The sequence below is a fragment of the Channa argus genome, chromosome 16 (genome assembly GCF_033026475.1).
Source record: "Channa argus isolate prfri chromosome 16, Channa argus male v1.0, whole genome shotgun sequence".
Taxonomy (NCBI): Eukaryota; Metazoa; Chordata; class Actinopteri; order Anabantiformes; family Channidae; genus Channa; species Channa argus.
Window position 1 is genome coordinate 194,855 of NC_090212.1, and position 17,380 is coordinate 212,234.

The window sequence follows — 17,380 nt, forward strand, 5'->3', positions numbered from 1 at the left end:
TCAAAGACGACGAAGAGTGTTAGGTAGACGTCAACCATAAAACTACCTACATCTGAACATTTGCTTCCTAGCAGGAATCCAGTGGGAACCAATACAGATGATTAGTCTTAGGACTTAAAAGACAAGGAAGACAAAAGGAGAAAGTGACAAGAACTTGCTAATTACACTCCTGACCACATTGTATGAAGGTTGATTTGCATTTACTTATCACTTTGTTATTTGTGTGAACCCAGCTGCTGAGGTAAATGTTTGAAAGGCTGAACAACCTACACAGCGTGGTTAATCCGATTTGGCCTACTCTTTGTTTTGCCATTTTGGTGCTTAAATTCACCTTAACATTTACTTGTGAGTTGCCTTTTGGTTAAATTAATCAATAAATAATGTCATTTATTTAAATGGCTGATAGTACTAATTGATTACGGATTCATAACTGATTATAATTTAATTTTATTGACAGAACTGCACCATCAGCTCACCGATGCACTACGGGAGAAACATGATAAAATAGAGGTAATACGTAGAAAATAAAGCCCCTCATTTCTTCCATGTGTGGTTCTCTCTTACACACCCTAGCAAGGCTGGATGATTAGAACTTAAACAAAAAGAGGTAGGTAGAGAAGAGAGGCAGTTTTGAGTGGCAGCTTAATAGGTGGTCACAGCCTGCAGCTACACCCTAATAATGAGATCAGACTTAACATCCCCAAAGAAACATGCATTTACACATTTACAGCCCACTTAATTTGGCGAATTTTATTTTTAACTGCTCCTTGCTCTAAATACTGAAGCTCCTGTTTCAGAATTAAACACTGATCTGAAAAAAAATATTAGGAGTTTACAGTACAGACAGTGGTGTGGTCAGCTTTTCCACTGACTGACAGAGAGAGAGCAGACACATAAACGGCTACTTTGATAGTCACCTCACATCAGTTAAAATCAGAACTTATGTTAGTGACACACAATTCAACCTGCTGACATTAAGGTGCAATATGAAGGATCTGTTTTTGTATTTTTGTAGTTTTTGTGTGAGGACCCAAAAGCAATGCAGTGAAAGGGATGTGAAATATAAGTTTATTTAACCGGGATAACAAGAGATGAACAATGAATAAGCTGAGTGGGCAGAGAATACAGAATATGACATGAACCAAGGAAACTGGGTGACAAACAGCTAACAACATAAACAGTGAGACAGAGCTAAAGTAAAGAAGGCAAAACAACAACCAAACCTCAGACCAAGATGCAGGTGACAGACGTCCACATGAAAAGAGCCAAGAATCCAAGACAGGAAGACAGGGAGACAGGGAGACAGGGAGACAGGGAGACACGGAGTTACATGCCTGAATAAGATGAAACAAAGAAGATGATCTGACAGGGAACAGAGGTGAGCACTTACTAAAAACCAGAAGATGCTAACTAAATGTTTTCTCTTCCACAGAGCTTCATTAAAAGGGGAGAAACAGAAGTACCTAATAACTCAAGACTATAAAAAGATGATGTGAGCAGTAGCAGCATGATGTAACATCTGTACATTACTATTACTGTAACGCAGGTGAAGACGATGAACATTACCACTGACACTTGGAATAGGGTAGACATTAGTTCCTAAAGCTTGGGAGTACAAGTCATAATGGCATATCATGTCATGACCAACCATCCAGTACTCCTCCCCCAAATGCAGCTCAGCAGCAACTTGCTGCTGTTGTTCTTCTTTCATGTGCTGCTGTGGCTCCTGTTAGTTTCACAGCAAATTGCTGTACCACAATCAGATGACTGCAGACTCATCAGCTGAACATGATTTCTTATTTTTATCTGAAAAGTAACTAGTAACTAGAAGTACAACATTTCCAGCAAAGTATGGAGTAAAAGTATAAAATAGCACATTAGAACACACATTAGAAATACGTAATACACAAAGTTCCACACTGCAATTCTGCATGTGCTGCATGGAGTACATGCTGCTTGGTCATGTGACATAACGTTGTGACTTACATACTCTCGAGTCTTAGCCCCACATCCACAACACTCTACACTAATCTGTCAAATGAGTGAGTACTTCCCGAGTTCTTCCCAAACGCAAGTGTTTCTTCTTGTGTTGTGTTTAAGTCACAGTCAGCCAGATACTAATACCGGATGATGTTAGTCACAAGCTATTCTCAGGTGGAACCTCCAAAGATGGTGTGCTGAAAGTTTACAATGTGATAAATACATTAGGAAGTATAACTCCAGCACAATGTTGGCAGTATGTGATCTTTGTCTGTGCCTATGTCCCTCTTGGAGGCCAACACTCACCGGGAGCAAGTAAGCTGGGGTTCAGTGTCTTGCTCAAGGACACTTTGACAATGTGACCAGATGAGCCGGGGATCAAACCAACAACTGCGTGATTAGTGAACGACTGCTCTGCCTCCTGCACCACAGTAACCCCTAATGGAATAGATTGGAAAAAACTTTGTGAAGTGGCATCCCTGAAAGTACTTCGCAACTTCCCACAGTCAGCTGGTCAACTCCAGTTGTTTTGTTGCCCCAAACTATATAGCTATATATTATTATACAACTATACTATATCTTGTCTAAGTGTTGTTGTCCAGTCTTATCTCCCAGTCAGCAGCTGTTTTTAGCTACTTATTATTTCACAGCAGCTTTATTTCTGTAAAGACTATTACAGTAGTAAAAAAAATTAGTAAATGGAAACATTTGTGATTCAACAGTGGAGTTAAATTTTATAGGAATTCTCACAATATTACTTCAGAGGTAATTAGATGATTAGCCTTGGTAAAATTTAATAAAAGCTAAAAGGCTAAAATCAAAGATACCTAGGTTTCATACAGAATTCTAAACATGTTGGAAAGGATTATGTGTGCAAATGGTCAAGGCCAATAATAAGAATATATGGTTAAGCTTTTGGAACTGCTGTATTCTATTTCAAATTTACCTTATTGTGACTTTAAATCCATACAACTTAACACATGGGATTTGTTTGGAGTGTAGCAACTGCTTATAACACAAACTCACCAGGAAGGGAAGCTCAGAGCAGTTATTATAGCTGTCTGCAGCCAAGAATACAATTATACTGTAGTAAACAGCATCCAGTGATTTTAGGGGAGTAGCAGCAACAGCATGGGCACAGTTGACATCTCCATAAAACCAAAAGTATGATCATCGCATAGTGTTTTTTGTGTGTTTTCTAAGGGAAGCAACCTTACTTTTGGTATTGGCAAGATTACAATTACAATTGTTTGTTTTTCAGTATGAGTTTTGTGGGAGAATCCTATTCATTCATTCATTCATTTATTTTACACATACAGTTTGTTCTATTACTTATCTTATTGTGGAGAGGTTCTCCCTATTTAACCAGTCAGAATATTTTGACTATTTCTGCTTGATTAATAGGTTTTGTACCTACTAATTTATTGTATTTTCGTTAATGACAAATATCTGAAAGTGTAACAGGTGGTAGTGGAGCAGGTAGTGGGATCACTGGGAGCCTCAGTAGTCTGTTTTTCTGCCATTGTTCACATTTAGTCTCTTTGGAATTAAAATAATTTATTTAAAAAGAGAGGTCTGTAGGTCATTGAAAGCAGTCTTTAATCTAAAGAGGATCTGGTTTGTTTAGGGGCCAAAGGCAAAAACGATGATGGTCATTTGCATCATGTGACTTAACAATGTCCTCCACCACAACAGCTGTGGCAGTTATTGTGCTATGAGCAGGTCTAAAACCAGACTGCTGAAGAAAGTTTTTTATCCTCCAGGGAGTTCACTGGTGAATCTAGGACTGTGGACAGATGGGACAGTGTGGATATAGGTCAGTAGTTTGCCTGAAGCAAAAGTTGAATTATAAATATATACAAGTGATAAGGCACGGTGAAGCATTCATAGGTCAAAGTCAGTCCTTGCCAACTCTGACGATGGAACAATTTTACTAACACATACAGACAATAAATAAATAAATAAATGATGGCATTTGTGGCTAAACTGGTTGAAATATCCCTCAGAATTCAGACACTTTTACAGCAGCAAATTGTTCTATACCTCCTTTTGCCTCTCAACAGCTCAAAGATATGATTTTCTTTAATTAACTTTATTAAATTTTCTCTGATTTCCTATTGTTTTTTAGTTACAGTATTTATAATCCCTATCTCAATGTAATGTTTTGCTTTAGGTCATTGTTACTGTGATTTTTACTGTGATTTGTTTTTAATGAATCAATTTATTGTCGCTGATGCAGTCAGTTGGCCTGTTGTTTAATAGTCTTCATGTTAAACCTGTAGGGGAGGATCGCACAACTGTGAATCTGATGGTCTTATTAGGGTGGAACGCTCCTGAAAGCACATAAATGAAAAAAAATTGTTTTGGCACTGCTGTGTTATGTTGTGAAATATCTATAAAGTTAAAACAAAGTCAAACCAGTGTGTATTTCACAAGGCGGTATTTTCTGTTTTCTGCCCCACTCCCAATGCGTTTTTTTTTAAGCAATTTACTCACAAAATGTTGGTAAATGGTGGGAAATTCAGTATGCCATTATCCTACAGCTGTGCCCACAGTGGTAAATGAAAGCTGAACAAGTGGATGGAGGAGGGCAATTTCATCAAATCATCAAGAGTCGATACTCGAGAGCTCGAACATGGGACATTTATTTTTCTTCCTTTACTTTATATCTTTGTTTAGACAATACAATTTCCATTACTAACTAAATGCTCTTTTACATATGTTCATTAAAAAATATAATGATAGTGTATTAGTGTTTTACATGAATATGAGTCTACAATACAGTCTTTCTTATGCCACCAGGACTTCACCATGACACTGTACCTGAGGCATTACTGGAAGGACGAGCGTCTGTCATTCACCAGCAGCACTAACAAGAGCATGACATTTGATGGTCGTCTGGTGAAGAAGATCTGGGTGCCTGATGTCTTTTTTGTTCATTCTAAGAGGTCCTTCATCCATGACACTACCACCGATAACATCATGCTACGTGTCTTTCCTGATGGGCACGTCCTCTACAGTCTGAGGTGTGTAGCATTTTAGCACCTGACTTAATGACATAAATGTGAACAAAAGTTTACATACACACATCAGCCATATAGCTCGTAGTTTGAGGTTATGCTAAATAGTTCTGAGGTATATCTTTCTCATTGTTTCATCCACTCTGCACAATGCACCAGGTTCTTTAGAGGCAAAACAGTCTCAAAGACGTCCTGAAATCTACCATTGTCTTCTTTAGGTCTGCACTTAGTATGTATGGATGGACTTTCCCATGGTAGTATCTGTTGGTCAATTCAATGAGTGCAAACTTTTTTTTATGTTGGCACAGGCCTTGAATCTCACTTCAAGGGAGGCAAGGACAGCACTTCCCCACAATAAGACATACTTCAACTAAAAAATAATTGAAAAAAGTTGCATACTATGACGATAACTGCGTTGATCTTCCTCATGAGACCTTTGCAGTTTAGTAGAACATTTTAAAATAAAATTCCCTCACAAGGTAACCTTCTTCATAAACATGAAAAAATGAAGAAGCACAGGTCTAATTAATAACTAGAAATTGGCTCAGTTTTAATGAATATTTTAGAAAGTGATACCACTGAGCCAGCACAACCACAGACCTTTCTGCATTAACATAATGTTAAACGGTAAATGGTCTGCACTTATATAGCGCTTTTCTACCTATTGGCACTCAAAGCGCTTTACACTGCTTCTTATTCACCCATTAACACTCACAATCACACACACATTCATACACCGATGGGGGAGCTGCTATGCAACTGGCCAACACTCACCAGGAGCAACTAAGTTGGGGTTCAGTGTCTTGCTCAAGGACACTTTAACATGTGACCGGAGGAGCCGGGGATTGAACCAACAACTGTGAGATTGGTGGACAACCGCTCTACCTTCCTGCGCCACAGTCACCCCTAACAATCTGTCTCTCTTTACAGACAGCAAAAAATCTTGTTCTGTGGAATATTAAACTGCCACAGTTACATTAATATTTTATGGTAATGCTGTGCCAAACAATAACACTCCAAATATTAATTTTCATTAAGGTGGATTACATCACTCTAGCAGGATATAACAAACTGCTGATGATTTCTGACCACTGGATTCCTGCAACCTAAGAAAACATATGTATAGCACTTCAATACAATATATACAGTATACAAGATTTGTAGTACAAATTCTAACTACTGGTGCAGTTGTTAAAATCCAACACTTATATGATGCCATGCATCAAATTTCAAAACCTGCCTAAGTTCACCCTGGTTCAGAGCATATTCGACACGATGTTCAGAACAGACATGATATTGTCCACATTGACAGCCCAAGCCTTCATTTTGTGGCCTTATTCCCTCCTCCTGTTGGGTCACTGTGTCTGAAAAGGCTGCTAAGCCTAAAAGAATTTCATCAGCCACAGCTTTATTAGCTAGTTTCCATCACTGTACAAGTGCCATTTCAGTGGCTCTTACATCAGTAACATTTCATAGACATTGAACTTGTAATTTTTCCTACCACTGAAATTGTGTCATGGGAAAACAATGTTGACACAAAACAATGTTTACTTCAGACAAAGGTTCCTGTTTTCATGCTGGCAAGGTCTGGCAGGTAATTGTATCTGAATTGAGTAAATGATTTCCCACTTCCAAAGCCACCTTGTAATTTAGCAGTTCACCATGACATTGTTTGTCACACCAGGAGGAAGTCAATACACATCAGGCTGTCCAGTACATATTTGCTTCTTAAAGATGTTTACAAAAATACAACTTGGAGAGTCATGTACAGGAATCGTTGTACTTTTTGTTTTCAGCTGGTAAATACTGGGCAAATACTCTATTTAAGAGCCATCAGATATAAAGTAAGTGGAAAAACCACTTTTTCGTATTAATGCAATGGTTGCTAATGGCTAGAACTAAGGATGTCCAAATACTGACACCAGTGCTGTGTATTAGGTCAAATACTGCCCTTGTTTACTCGTACTTGGACAACTTCTTTGATACTGCACCCAATAAAACATTAACTCAAGATTTTCAAGATTAATTTAAACTTGTTTATTTTACAACTGACATCGGTGTGGACGAGCTACAGGAAATAAAACTTTAAAACATAATTTTACCTCTATATTCCCATATAGACCTTACCGTTCATGTTGTCCTCAACTATCAAGTAAGATGTCATCATAAATCTGTGCTTAGTTTGTATTGTTATTCTTTTTGTTTTATTTTTTGAAAACATTCTTCTGTTTATAAAAATCCAGTTGCTGCCATATTTGTTTTGACAGAAGAACATGTGAGAACATCTGTGGAAAATTTAACTGATGGTAAACAGTTTAAAAAGATATACACCCTGATTTCTTTCAATTTTGAAATAAGGCTGTAACATAACAAAATGTGGAAAAGGTTAATACTTTCTGGATGCACTGTATATTAAAGCGCCAACACAGCTTAAACTGCATCTGAGGACAAAAAACTAAACAAGAAGACTCAGAGCTGTAAGCACTGTGGAAAGGGTTCTACAAAATACTAAAGGGTCTGAACCCTTATTTCTTATTTCAGCTTTCAGCTTTCAGCTTTTGAAACAAAACAATAATAAATTAAATAAAACCCAGTGTGCAGAAGCTGAAGGGGTGTGAGTTTTTGCTGAAGCAAATGTTTACTGTATGTTTTTGCTTAGTTTCTGAAACCTATTTCATCACCGTTGGGCAGCATTTGGAGACTTTGACATTTTATAAATAGATGGACTTGTTGTTGTTACACACCCAGTAGACCAAGAACAACATAAGTGTTGGTTTAAAATCTGGTTGTGTCCACCTGATCTAAGTCTATCTGAGAACAGTTTCTATCTTCTTAGCTGATAAATGGTCCTATCTCCAGCCAGTCTCTTTGCCACCACAGTTAGTGGAGTGTGGGTTCATCACTGCTTTTTCACTGTACACAGCTGCTTACTGCTGCTCCTGCTCAATGTAGGCTTTGCTGCTGAAATCATGAGTTGAGCTGTTCCATTGATCCATCATAAGATAACAGATTATATGATTATGTGAGCTTAAACTACACAAATTTACTGTATCTGAATCATAATTGTACAGACAACAGAACATTTTAACATACTGATACTTAACATTGCATGATTTGTGTTGATAGCTTGTTGATATGCTTAATGTATTTGTATGTATTTTTGGGTGTAAATCTTTTCCTCTTAACTCATTTGATACATATCTTGATGCCAAAACCATACAGGTATGAAAAATACAAACACAGTACAGTAGAAGAAAAACAGCAAATATATATTAGTGTGTGTCAGATTCTTCCTTTTTCATAATGAAAGATACATCTCTGATATACACTCAGACATAGTCTTTAAACCTATCCCCTCTGAAAGACCAAACCTCTCTGCATCTGGAGCTGCCTGGAAAAATTTTGTATTTAAATTTTTAGTATTCATGGGTAAATCTCACAATGTTAAATTTAGCAGTTATCATACTACAATAATGTGATTGTAGTAAAAGTGTTCGGCCTTACTTTTATGTTACTCATCCCCTAACTAATGTATCTAATAACTTTCTTTTGACAGTACTTTTATTGTCTGGAGTCTTGTTCTTTATTTAAGATATGGATCCTGTTTTGGATAAAACTGATGCCATTTCCACAAAGTTTGTTGGAGCAATGCACTGACCCCATAGAAACCTTCAGTCCAGCCACAGTGAGACTCTTAGAAAGACCCTTTTTGCTTAGAGTAACAATCAGACTTCTGAGACTTTTAAATAGTTTGTGTGTTTTTACAATGCTGCTTAGTCAGCAATATTTTACAAGTGAACAATAGCTGCAGGTTGATTTCACTGAACAAGCTTCTCACGGGTCAATCAAAACTACCAGGGTGTCATCTGAATGCCAGCTTTAGTAGATTAACAGAAGAACATCTAATATTTAGCACTAAGGAATAAAAATGATTAGTACCACAAATTTTCTTTAATTTTTGCTTTTTTTTGCTTTTTGCCTGACTATTATAAAAATAGTGTAGAGCCTGAAAATGTTCCTGTCTGATTTTACTTGTCAGAACTGCTTGTGTTACAATTCCCTAAATGTTTTACACTTTACTTTTAAGTGATGTCTTTATGCCTTTTTAAAAGATCCTCCCACAGGGCAAAGCCAGGAAAAGATTGAAGCGATGAGCAAAGCTATGCAACAAAGTTTCCCCCAAAAGTGCCAAATAACATATATAACCCACTTACATTTGAAATTAAAGGTAAAGTATTTGATTTTTTAATAGGTTTTTACAAGAAGTATGTTCTATTACCTATGTTAATTTAGGGGTACTGTCAGCTCCTCCTGTGTCCCAGTCTCACTGAACTACAGTGGCAGCAGTGCAGATATTCACTTCTAAATGTTTTTGACAAGGCTTGCCCTTCAAACCAGAGAATTTCAATTATTTTTGCTTTATCAGTGAGTGTTGCAGCTTCTTATTTATTGTAATTTAACTGGCAGAGTATAGCACAGTTTACGAGAGCAGAGAGATTTCTTCTATTCTTCTATTTCTTCTACAATCATCACTTATTATTGAAGTACGGTAAACATATCACTCTTGAACATACTTGAATATAATATAAATAGAATATGGTCATAAATAACATTAACAGCAACATTAACATTAGCATTTTCTTCCAGAAGTAAGCTGTAACACATCACATCTTCTATGAACACAGTTTTTGCAGACATTGTTTGTGAATGTTATGATGACAATGTCTGTGGCATCTTTGTGATTTTTTATGTTTTATTTTTATTTTAGTATTTGCAACAATCTGGATACAACAGCATCTTTGGTGGGGGCATAGAGTAAATTTAGTCATATGGTTAGGTAATTAGCAAACAAGAAAACAAGATGGGCTTATTGAAGAGGTCACAAAGAGGACAAGAGGTCACAGGGTATATCATGTTTAAAGGACTGCTTAAGATCACCTTTGGCACTTTGTTGTTATAAGACCCAAAACAATGTAGTAGATAGTGGGTCCTGGGGTCACAAGATTTACAAGAAGGTCCAATAAAAGGATTTTATTGCTCCACAACTGACATTAACAGATAAGCTAAAAAAGGACAAGAATGATGACTTTCAACTGCGTGCACCTGGTTTATTCATTCATGTTTTGTGAGGGTGGTTCCTTTCTTAGGTTTGAGTATAAATTGAAGTTTTTTGAGAGATACAAGTCAGAAAACATTCATGTGTTGTTCTCCATGTATTAAACTGAGGTGGTTCATCACGTTTTGTTGTCAATTCTTCCAAAATCTAGTAACACTTGACTAAGAAGGTGGGAAATTTTCTATCACACTTTCACAGTGATTTGTCTTGTGTGTTTATTCACATGTCTTTTGTGGTAGAAAAGTGGTAGAAAAGTGTCAGCTAATGTGTTTTGTGTGTTCCACCACAAGGTTATACTGCATGTGGTGTAAAACATGTTATCCCTGTTTTCCTGTAGAGCATCAGGAAATTGCCTTGCATGGACTGATTTTTCTAGCAGTTACAGAAGTTACCTGCATATTAATTGCAGCTTTCTGACCCATGCAATTTACATTTACATTTACATTTAGTCATTTAGCAGACGCTTTTATCCAAAGCGACTTACAAGTGAGGTACAAGGCAAGCAAAAATCTAAGTCAAGGAGAAAACATCAAAGCAAAGTCCTATCAATTCATATACAAAATGCAGGAAAGCAGATATTTATTCTCTTTGTGTTGTAAGTCTAACATTTGTCTTTTGCCATTGTGTTTCAATTTTAAGAAAGCAACATGGTGTAGTGTGCTGGATGCTCAGAGACAGTACAGAGTGTAGATTAATAGTTGCAGTGATTGAATAAAATTGCAAGGTTGCCCAGAATTCACAGGGATTGGTTGGATATGCGTTACATGTTGTGATCCAATATTCAAATTCCTGGAGGGTCTGATAATATATTACTCTGCTGAATTATTTGCACAAGTACAGTAAGTAAAAGCTAAATAAAAACGTGAGAGATGTTGACACAATGTGCCTCTTTTTGTATCTCTTGTTTAACAGAGTGACAGTAACCGCAGCCTGTAATATGGACTTCAGCCGCTTTCCTCTGGATTCTCAGACCTGCTCATTGGAGCTAGAGAGCTGTAAGTAAATATTTCAAATATGACTTTGAAAAAAATAATGGGGTTATAGACTGTAGGCCCGTCAGTGGCATAATTAAGGACACAATTACAGTATGACTCAACACCTAAATACACACAATTCAATTCAATTCAATTCAACTTTATTTATGTAGCGCCAATTCACAACAAAGTCATCTCAGGGCACTTTACAGAATAAAGTCAAGATTATAAAGATGTATAAAGAGAACCCAAAAATTCCCCCAGGAGCAAGCCATAGGCAACAGTGGAGAGGAAAAACTCCCTTTAACGGAAGAAACCTCCAGCAGAACCAGGCTCAGGGTGGACGGCCATCTGCCTCGACCGGTTGGAGTGAGTGGAAAGGGGAGAGAGAAAAGAACAGAGCAACAAAAAGTATCAAAACATCGGGCAGATTGGTAGGAACAGTAGCTTCACGCTGGAAGACACACAGCTTCAAAGCCGGGGGACACCTGCAGAAAGGGACAGAGAGAAGGGGACAGAGGAGGACAAAGACAACTACGGGAGAGAACACACAGAGTTAATGACATACAGTGGTGACAATTGCGGGATGAGAGGAGAGGAGAGAGGTCAAGAGGAGGAAAGGAGCTCAGTGCATTGGGGGGTGGGTCCCCCAGCAGTCAAAGCCTATGGCAGCATAACTATAACTAACTATATGCTTTATTAAAAAGGAAGGTTTTAAGCCTAGACTTAGAAGTAGAGAGGGTGTCTGTTTCCCGAATGTGAACTGGGAGCTGGTTCCACAAGAGAGGAGCTTGATAGCTAAAGGCTCTACCTCCCATTCTACTTTTGGAAATTCTGGGAACCACAAGTAGGCCTGCATTCTGAGAGCGAAGTGGTCTACTGGGATGATATGGTGCTATGAGGTCTTCTATATATGATGGAGCCTGACCATTCAGAGCTTTATATGTAAGAAGCAGGGTTTTAAATTCTATTCTACATTTAATTGGAAGCCAATGGAGAGAAGCTAGTGAAGGTGAAATGTGATCTCTCTTGCTAGTTCCATTCAGCACTCTTGCTGCAGCATTTTGGATTAATTGCAGGCTCTTTAGGGAGTTACTCTTTAGGGAGCATCCTGAAAGTAGGGAATTACAGTAGTCCAACCTAGAGGTAACAAATGCATGGACCAGTTTTTCGGCATCACTTTGAGACAGGATGCTCCTAATTTTGGCAATGTTCCATAGGTGGAAGAAGGCTTTTCTAGAGATTTGTTTTATATGTGAGTTAAAGGACAGATCCTGATCAAAAATAACTCCAAGGTTCCTTGCAGTAGTACTGGAGGCCAGACTTATGCCATCTAGTGTAACAATATGGTTGGACATCATATCTCTGAGATTTTTGGGCCCAAATACTATGACTTCATTTTTGTCTGAGTTTAAAAGTAAAAAATTGTGGGACATCCAGGCCTTTATGTCTTGTAGGCATGCTTGAAGCTTTATTAACTGATTATTTTCATCTGGTTCCATAGATAAATATAGCTGGGTATCATCAGCATAACAGTGGAAATTTATGGAGTGTTTTCTAATAATGTTGCCTAAAGGAGACATATATAAAGTAAAAAGTATTGGTCCTAACACAGAGCCTTGTGGAACTCCATAGCTAACCTTTGTGTGCATGGAGGATTCATCATTAACATGAACAAATTGAAATCTATCAGATAGATAAGATTTAAACCAACCTAGTGCAGTTCCTGTAATTCCAATTTCATGTTCCAGCCTCTGTAATAAAATGTTATGATCAATGGTATCAAATGCAGCACTAAGATCTAACAGAAAAAGTATAGAGATGAGTCCAGTATCTGAGGCCATGAGGAGATCGTTGGTGACTTTTACCAGTGCTGTTTCTGTACTATGATGAACTCTAAATCCTGACTGAAAGTCTTCATACAAATTATTCCTATGAAGGTGATCACATAATTGTTTTGCGAATACTTTTTCAATTATTTTAGAAATAAAGGGGAGATTACATATTGGTCTGTAATTGGCTAAAACACCTGGGTCAAGACAGGGTTTTTTAAGTAATGGTTTAATTACAGCTACCTTATAGGCCTGTGGTACATAGCCTGTTTCTAAAGATAGATAGGTAATAATTGAAGTTAGCTCAGAGAGATCTATGGATAAAAAGCAGTCTAACAGGGATTGGGGAAAATCTGTAATTTTTGGGGGGAGGATCTGGTGAATTCGTTCTCTAATAGCTACAATTTTATTCATAAAGAAGGTCATGAAGTCATTGCTGCTCAAAGTTAAGGGAAAACTAGGCTCAGGGGTTGTTCTTGTTTTCTTCTATTAATGATGAATAATATGCTGTTCTGGCATCACTGAGAGCTTTTTTGTACATTTTTAAACTGTTTTTCCAGGCTAAATGAGATTCTTCTAACTTTCTGGAACGCCACTTCCTTTCTAACTTTCGTGTTTCCTGTTTTAAGTTGCGTGTTTGTGAACTATACCATGGAGATCACCTCTGCTGGTTTACTGCCTTCTTTTTTAGAGGGGCAACACTATCGACTATTGTACGTAGTGAGGCTGCAGAATTGTCAACAAGATAATCTACTTGTGCAGGAGTAACATTAAGGAGACTACTTTCCATTGTATTAACATATGGTGAAGCAAATGATGAAGAAATAATTTCTTTAAATTTGTTGACAGCATTTTTACTTAAGCATCTGCTATAGTGGAATTTTTCTATAACTGCTTTATATAGTCTGTTATTGTAAATTCAAATGTTATTAAAAAATGGTCAGACAGAAGAGAGTTGTGAGGAAATATGGTTAAATTATCCGCTTCAATTCCATACGTAAGGACAAGGTCTAACGTGTGACTAAAACAGTGAGTGGGTTTATTTACATTTTGGGAAAAACCAATTGAATCTAAACACACACACAACTATATAATAGCAAAAGGAGATAAGGTGCAATAGAGGGCCACATCCAACCAGATAAGGCCAGACAAGAATCCATGATTGCTTCATTTCACAGTTAATCTAGCTAAATGCTTACAAAAATAGCAAATTAATTAAAACCTGGAGGCATTAGCACTCACTCAACACTGACAAAAAGAGCACAGCTGAATAGATGAGGATAGGTGAGAAAAATCAGGGAAAAAAACAGTGCAGTTTAGCAGTTATAAAATCCTAAACTGAGAGGTACAAAGTCAAACTCTACTTTTCATAAAAATTTAAATAAAGTTCAGACATACTCAGTAGCAACTGTCTAGTAATACCCAAATATTTATCTAATAAATCAAAACACATGTCTATCATGGCTATGGACTGTGCCAAACCGTTTTGGCAGAGAACACTACTAGCGGTAACACAGACATTGATTTTGGAATGGTGTGTCTGTACCCTAACATTTATTACTACCAACAAGACCTTATGTCACACATGTTGCTAGGCAAAATACATATATTTGAGAGTTAGATTGTCATGATCCTGCTCCTTCAGTTGAGTTCAGTTTGTCTTCTTGTTTCTGGCTTTTATTAAGTGAGCCTCCTAGCCTTTTATTTCTTGAGAGATTTGTTCCTGACGCCAGGCCTACCTGTTTACCTGCCTGCCCTGTTTGTAGCTGTCTGTCTGGTCTGCCTCTTCTTTGGACTCCTGTTTGTTGGAGTGTGAATTCTCTTGTTTTTTGCAATGAGGTTTGGTCATTTGTGTATCCCTCTTTTTCTGCCTCTGTTTTGGCATGTGATTTGAGATATTTTTTACCCCTAACCCTGGATATTTTTGTATGTGTCCCCCCTTTTGTTAGTTATTATTATTTATTAGTTATTGTGTAGATCGTTAGTTTTTGCACCCTCTCTTCAAAAAATCCCTTCACCTTTATACCTACTCTTGCCATCTCCTAGACAACACTGTAATGTTAATCATATTAATACTATCTACTACTACCTCATTTGTACAGTAAGTATAAGATCAAGCTAGCAGCTAAGTTAGCTTCCTAATAGGTGAACAAACAGACTTACTACAATATAAAAATGTTGCTTTATGATGCAGCTGCCCATTCAGTGTGGGTCAATTTTGTATCAATTAAATGTAACGTATGATAATACCTACTACTACCAATGACCACTATGAAAAATAAGCCACCAGTCCTAAGCCCAGATCAAATGGGAAGGTTTGGGCAGGAAGGGCATCCGGCCTCAAAACACTCATGCTAAATCACCATGCAGAATTCCACTGTGGCAACCCCTGAAGGGACAAGCCAAAAGCCATTGATCTTGAAATAAGAAATAACATTCAATAATCCATAGTATGTTGAATAACTTAAAAAAGACAAACCAAAATACAAATAAAAATATAATAATTTAAATAATTAATCAACATATGTGAACTGAAAAAATAACACTTTTGGCTGAAATTGAAGTGATTTAAGTATATGTTACTGTGTAGTCTCAGGAGCTCACACACCCGCATGATAAGAATTAGTTAGATTTAAGCAGTGCAGGTGGTGTGTGACTAACGCAGGGTTTCTTCTTTGGGCTGGCTGTAGCTCCATTTAACTGCTGACACTGTTCAGTACTACAAAGCCATACTGACTCAACATGGCTGCTGCCAGTACGAGCTCTTGTACAGGTTTCCTATACTCCACACTTCTTGTACATGCAGAAGCTAACCATAAGCTGAAGAATATTGAAGGGAAAACAACCTAAGGAATTCAACCACCAGAATCACAGTAGCTAACTCTTTGTGTCCCAGAGTCACAGACTTGGTGGTTAAGTAGCACAGCTTTTAGTGTTAGTGGTAATGATTGTTTGACAGTTAGATGAAGTGATGCAGAGCATCCCCAGAGGTGAGAAAGTGGTGATTGGTGCATTTTAATGGACATGTTGGTGAAGCGAACAGAGGTGATGAGAATGTGATGGGCAGGTCTGGTCTTCAGGACAGGAACACAGAAGGACAGATGGTGTTAGACTTTGCAAAGAGGATGGAAATTACTGTAGTGAATAGTTTCTTTCAGAAGAGGCAGGTGACATATAAGAGCAGAGGTAGAAGCCATCAGGTGGACTACATCTTGTGTCAATGTTGCAGTCTGAAAGATATCAGTGACTAAATATTTGTAGGGGAAGAACATTGCCAGACAACACAGGCTGGTGGGGTGTAAAATAATACTGGTAGTGAGGAAGATGAAGACGATTAAGGCAGGGCAGAGGACAAAGTTGAAAAAGGAAGAATGTTGTGTAGCTTTCAGGGAGGAGTTGACACAGGCTCTGGGTGGTCTGGAGGTCATCTGGAGGTGCTTCCAGATGACTGGACCACTAAAGCTAATGTGATCAGGGAGACAGGTAGGAGGTTACTTGGTGTGTCTTTGGGAAAGAGGAAAGTGGACTACGTGGTAGAATGAGGAAGTTCAGGAGTGTATAGAGAGAAAGAGGTTAGCTAAGAAGAAGTGGGACACTGAGAGGACTGAAGAGAGTAGACAGGAGTGGAGGGAGTACACGGTGGTGAGGCAGAAACATAAAGATGAGAATGATGTGCAGCAGTTTAGGGTGATTAAAGATAAGGATGGAAATGTATTGAAAGGTGCAAGGAGTGCAATGGGAAGATGGAAGGAGGACTTTGAAAAGTTGATGAATAAGGAAAATAAAAGGGAACGAAGAGTAGAATAGGTGACTGGTGTGGAGCAGGAAGTAGCAAAGATTAGTAAGAGTAAAAGAGAGTGTGATTAAAAAAGTATCAATTCAATTCAATTCAACTTTATTTATGTAGCGCCAATTCACAACAAAGTCATCTCAGGGCACAGAATAAAGTCAAGATTATAAAGATGTATAAAGAGAACCCAACAATTCCCCCGGAGCAAGCCATAGGCAACATTGCAGAGGAAAAACTCCCTTTAACGGAAGAAACCTCCAGCAGAACCAGGCTCAGGGTGGACGGCCATCTGCCTCGACCGATTGGGGTGAGTGGAAAGGGGAGAGAGAAAAGAACAGAGCAACAAAAAGCAACAACAAAACATCGGGCAGATTGGTAGGACCAGTAGCTTCACGCTGGAAGTAACACAGCTTTAAAGCCAGGGACACCTGCAGAAAGGGACAGAGAGAGGGGGGACAGAGAAGGACAAAGACAACTACGGGAGAGAACACCCAGAGTTAATAACACAGGGTGACAGGAGAGGAGAGAGGGTCAAGAGAAGGAAAGTTGCTCAGTGCATTGGGGGGTGGGTCCCCCAGCAGTCTAAGCCTATGGCAGCATAACTATAACTAACTATATGCTTTATTAAAGCGGAAGGTTTTAAGCCTAAACTTAAAAGTAGAGAGGGT

General features: G+C 38.0%; 1 protein-coding gene across 1 annotated transcript in view; it reads left to right on the plus strand.

Annotated features, from left to right (window-relative positions):
- The window catches only part of gabrr2a (gamma-aminobutyric acid type A receptor subunit rho2a), a 65,226-nt gene that overhangs the window by 26,643 nt on the left and 21,203 nt on the right, over positions 1–17,380 (plus strand). Inside the window, exons 4-5 of the mRNA XM_067479433.1 lie at positions 4,783–5,006; positions 11,029–11,111. Of these exons, the coding sequence (XP_067335534.1) occupies positions 4,783–5,006; positions 11,029–11,111 (307 nt within the window). The remainder of the gene's footprint in view (positions 1–4,782; positions 5,007–11,028; positions 11,112–17,380) is intronic.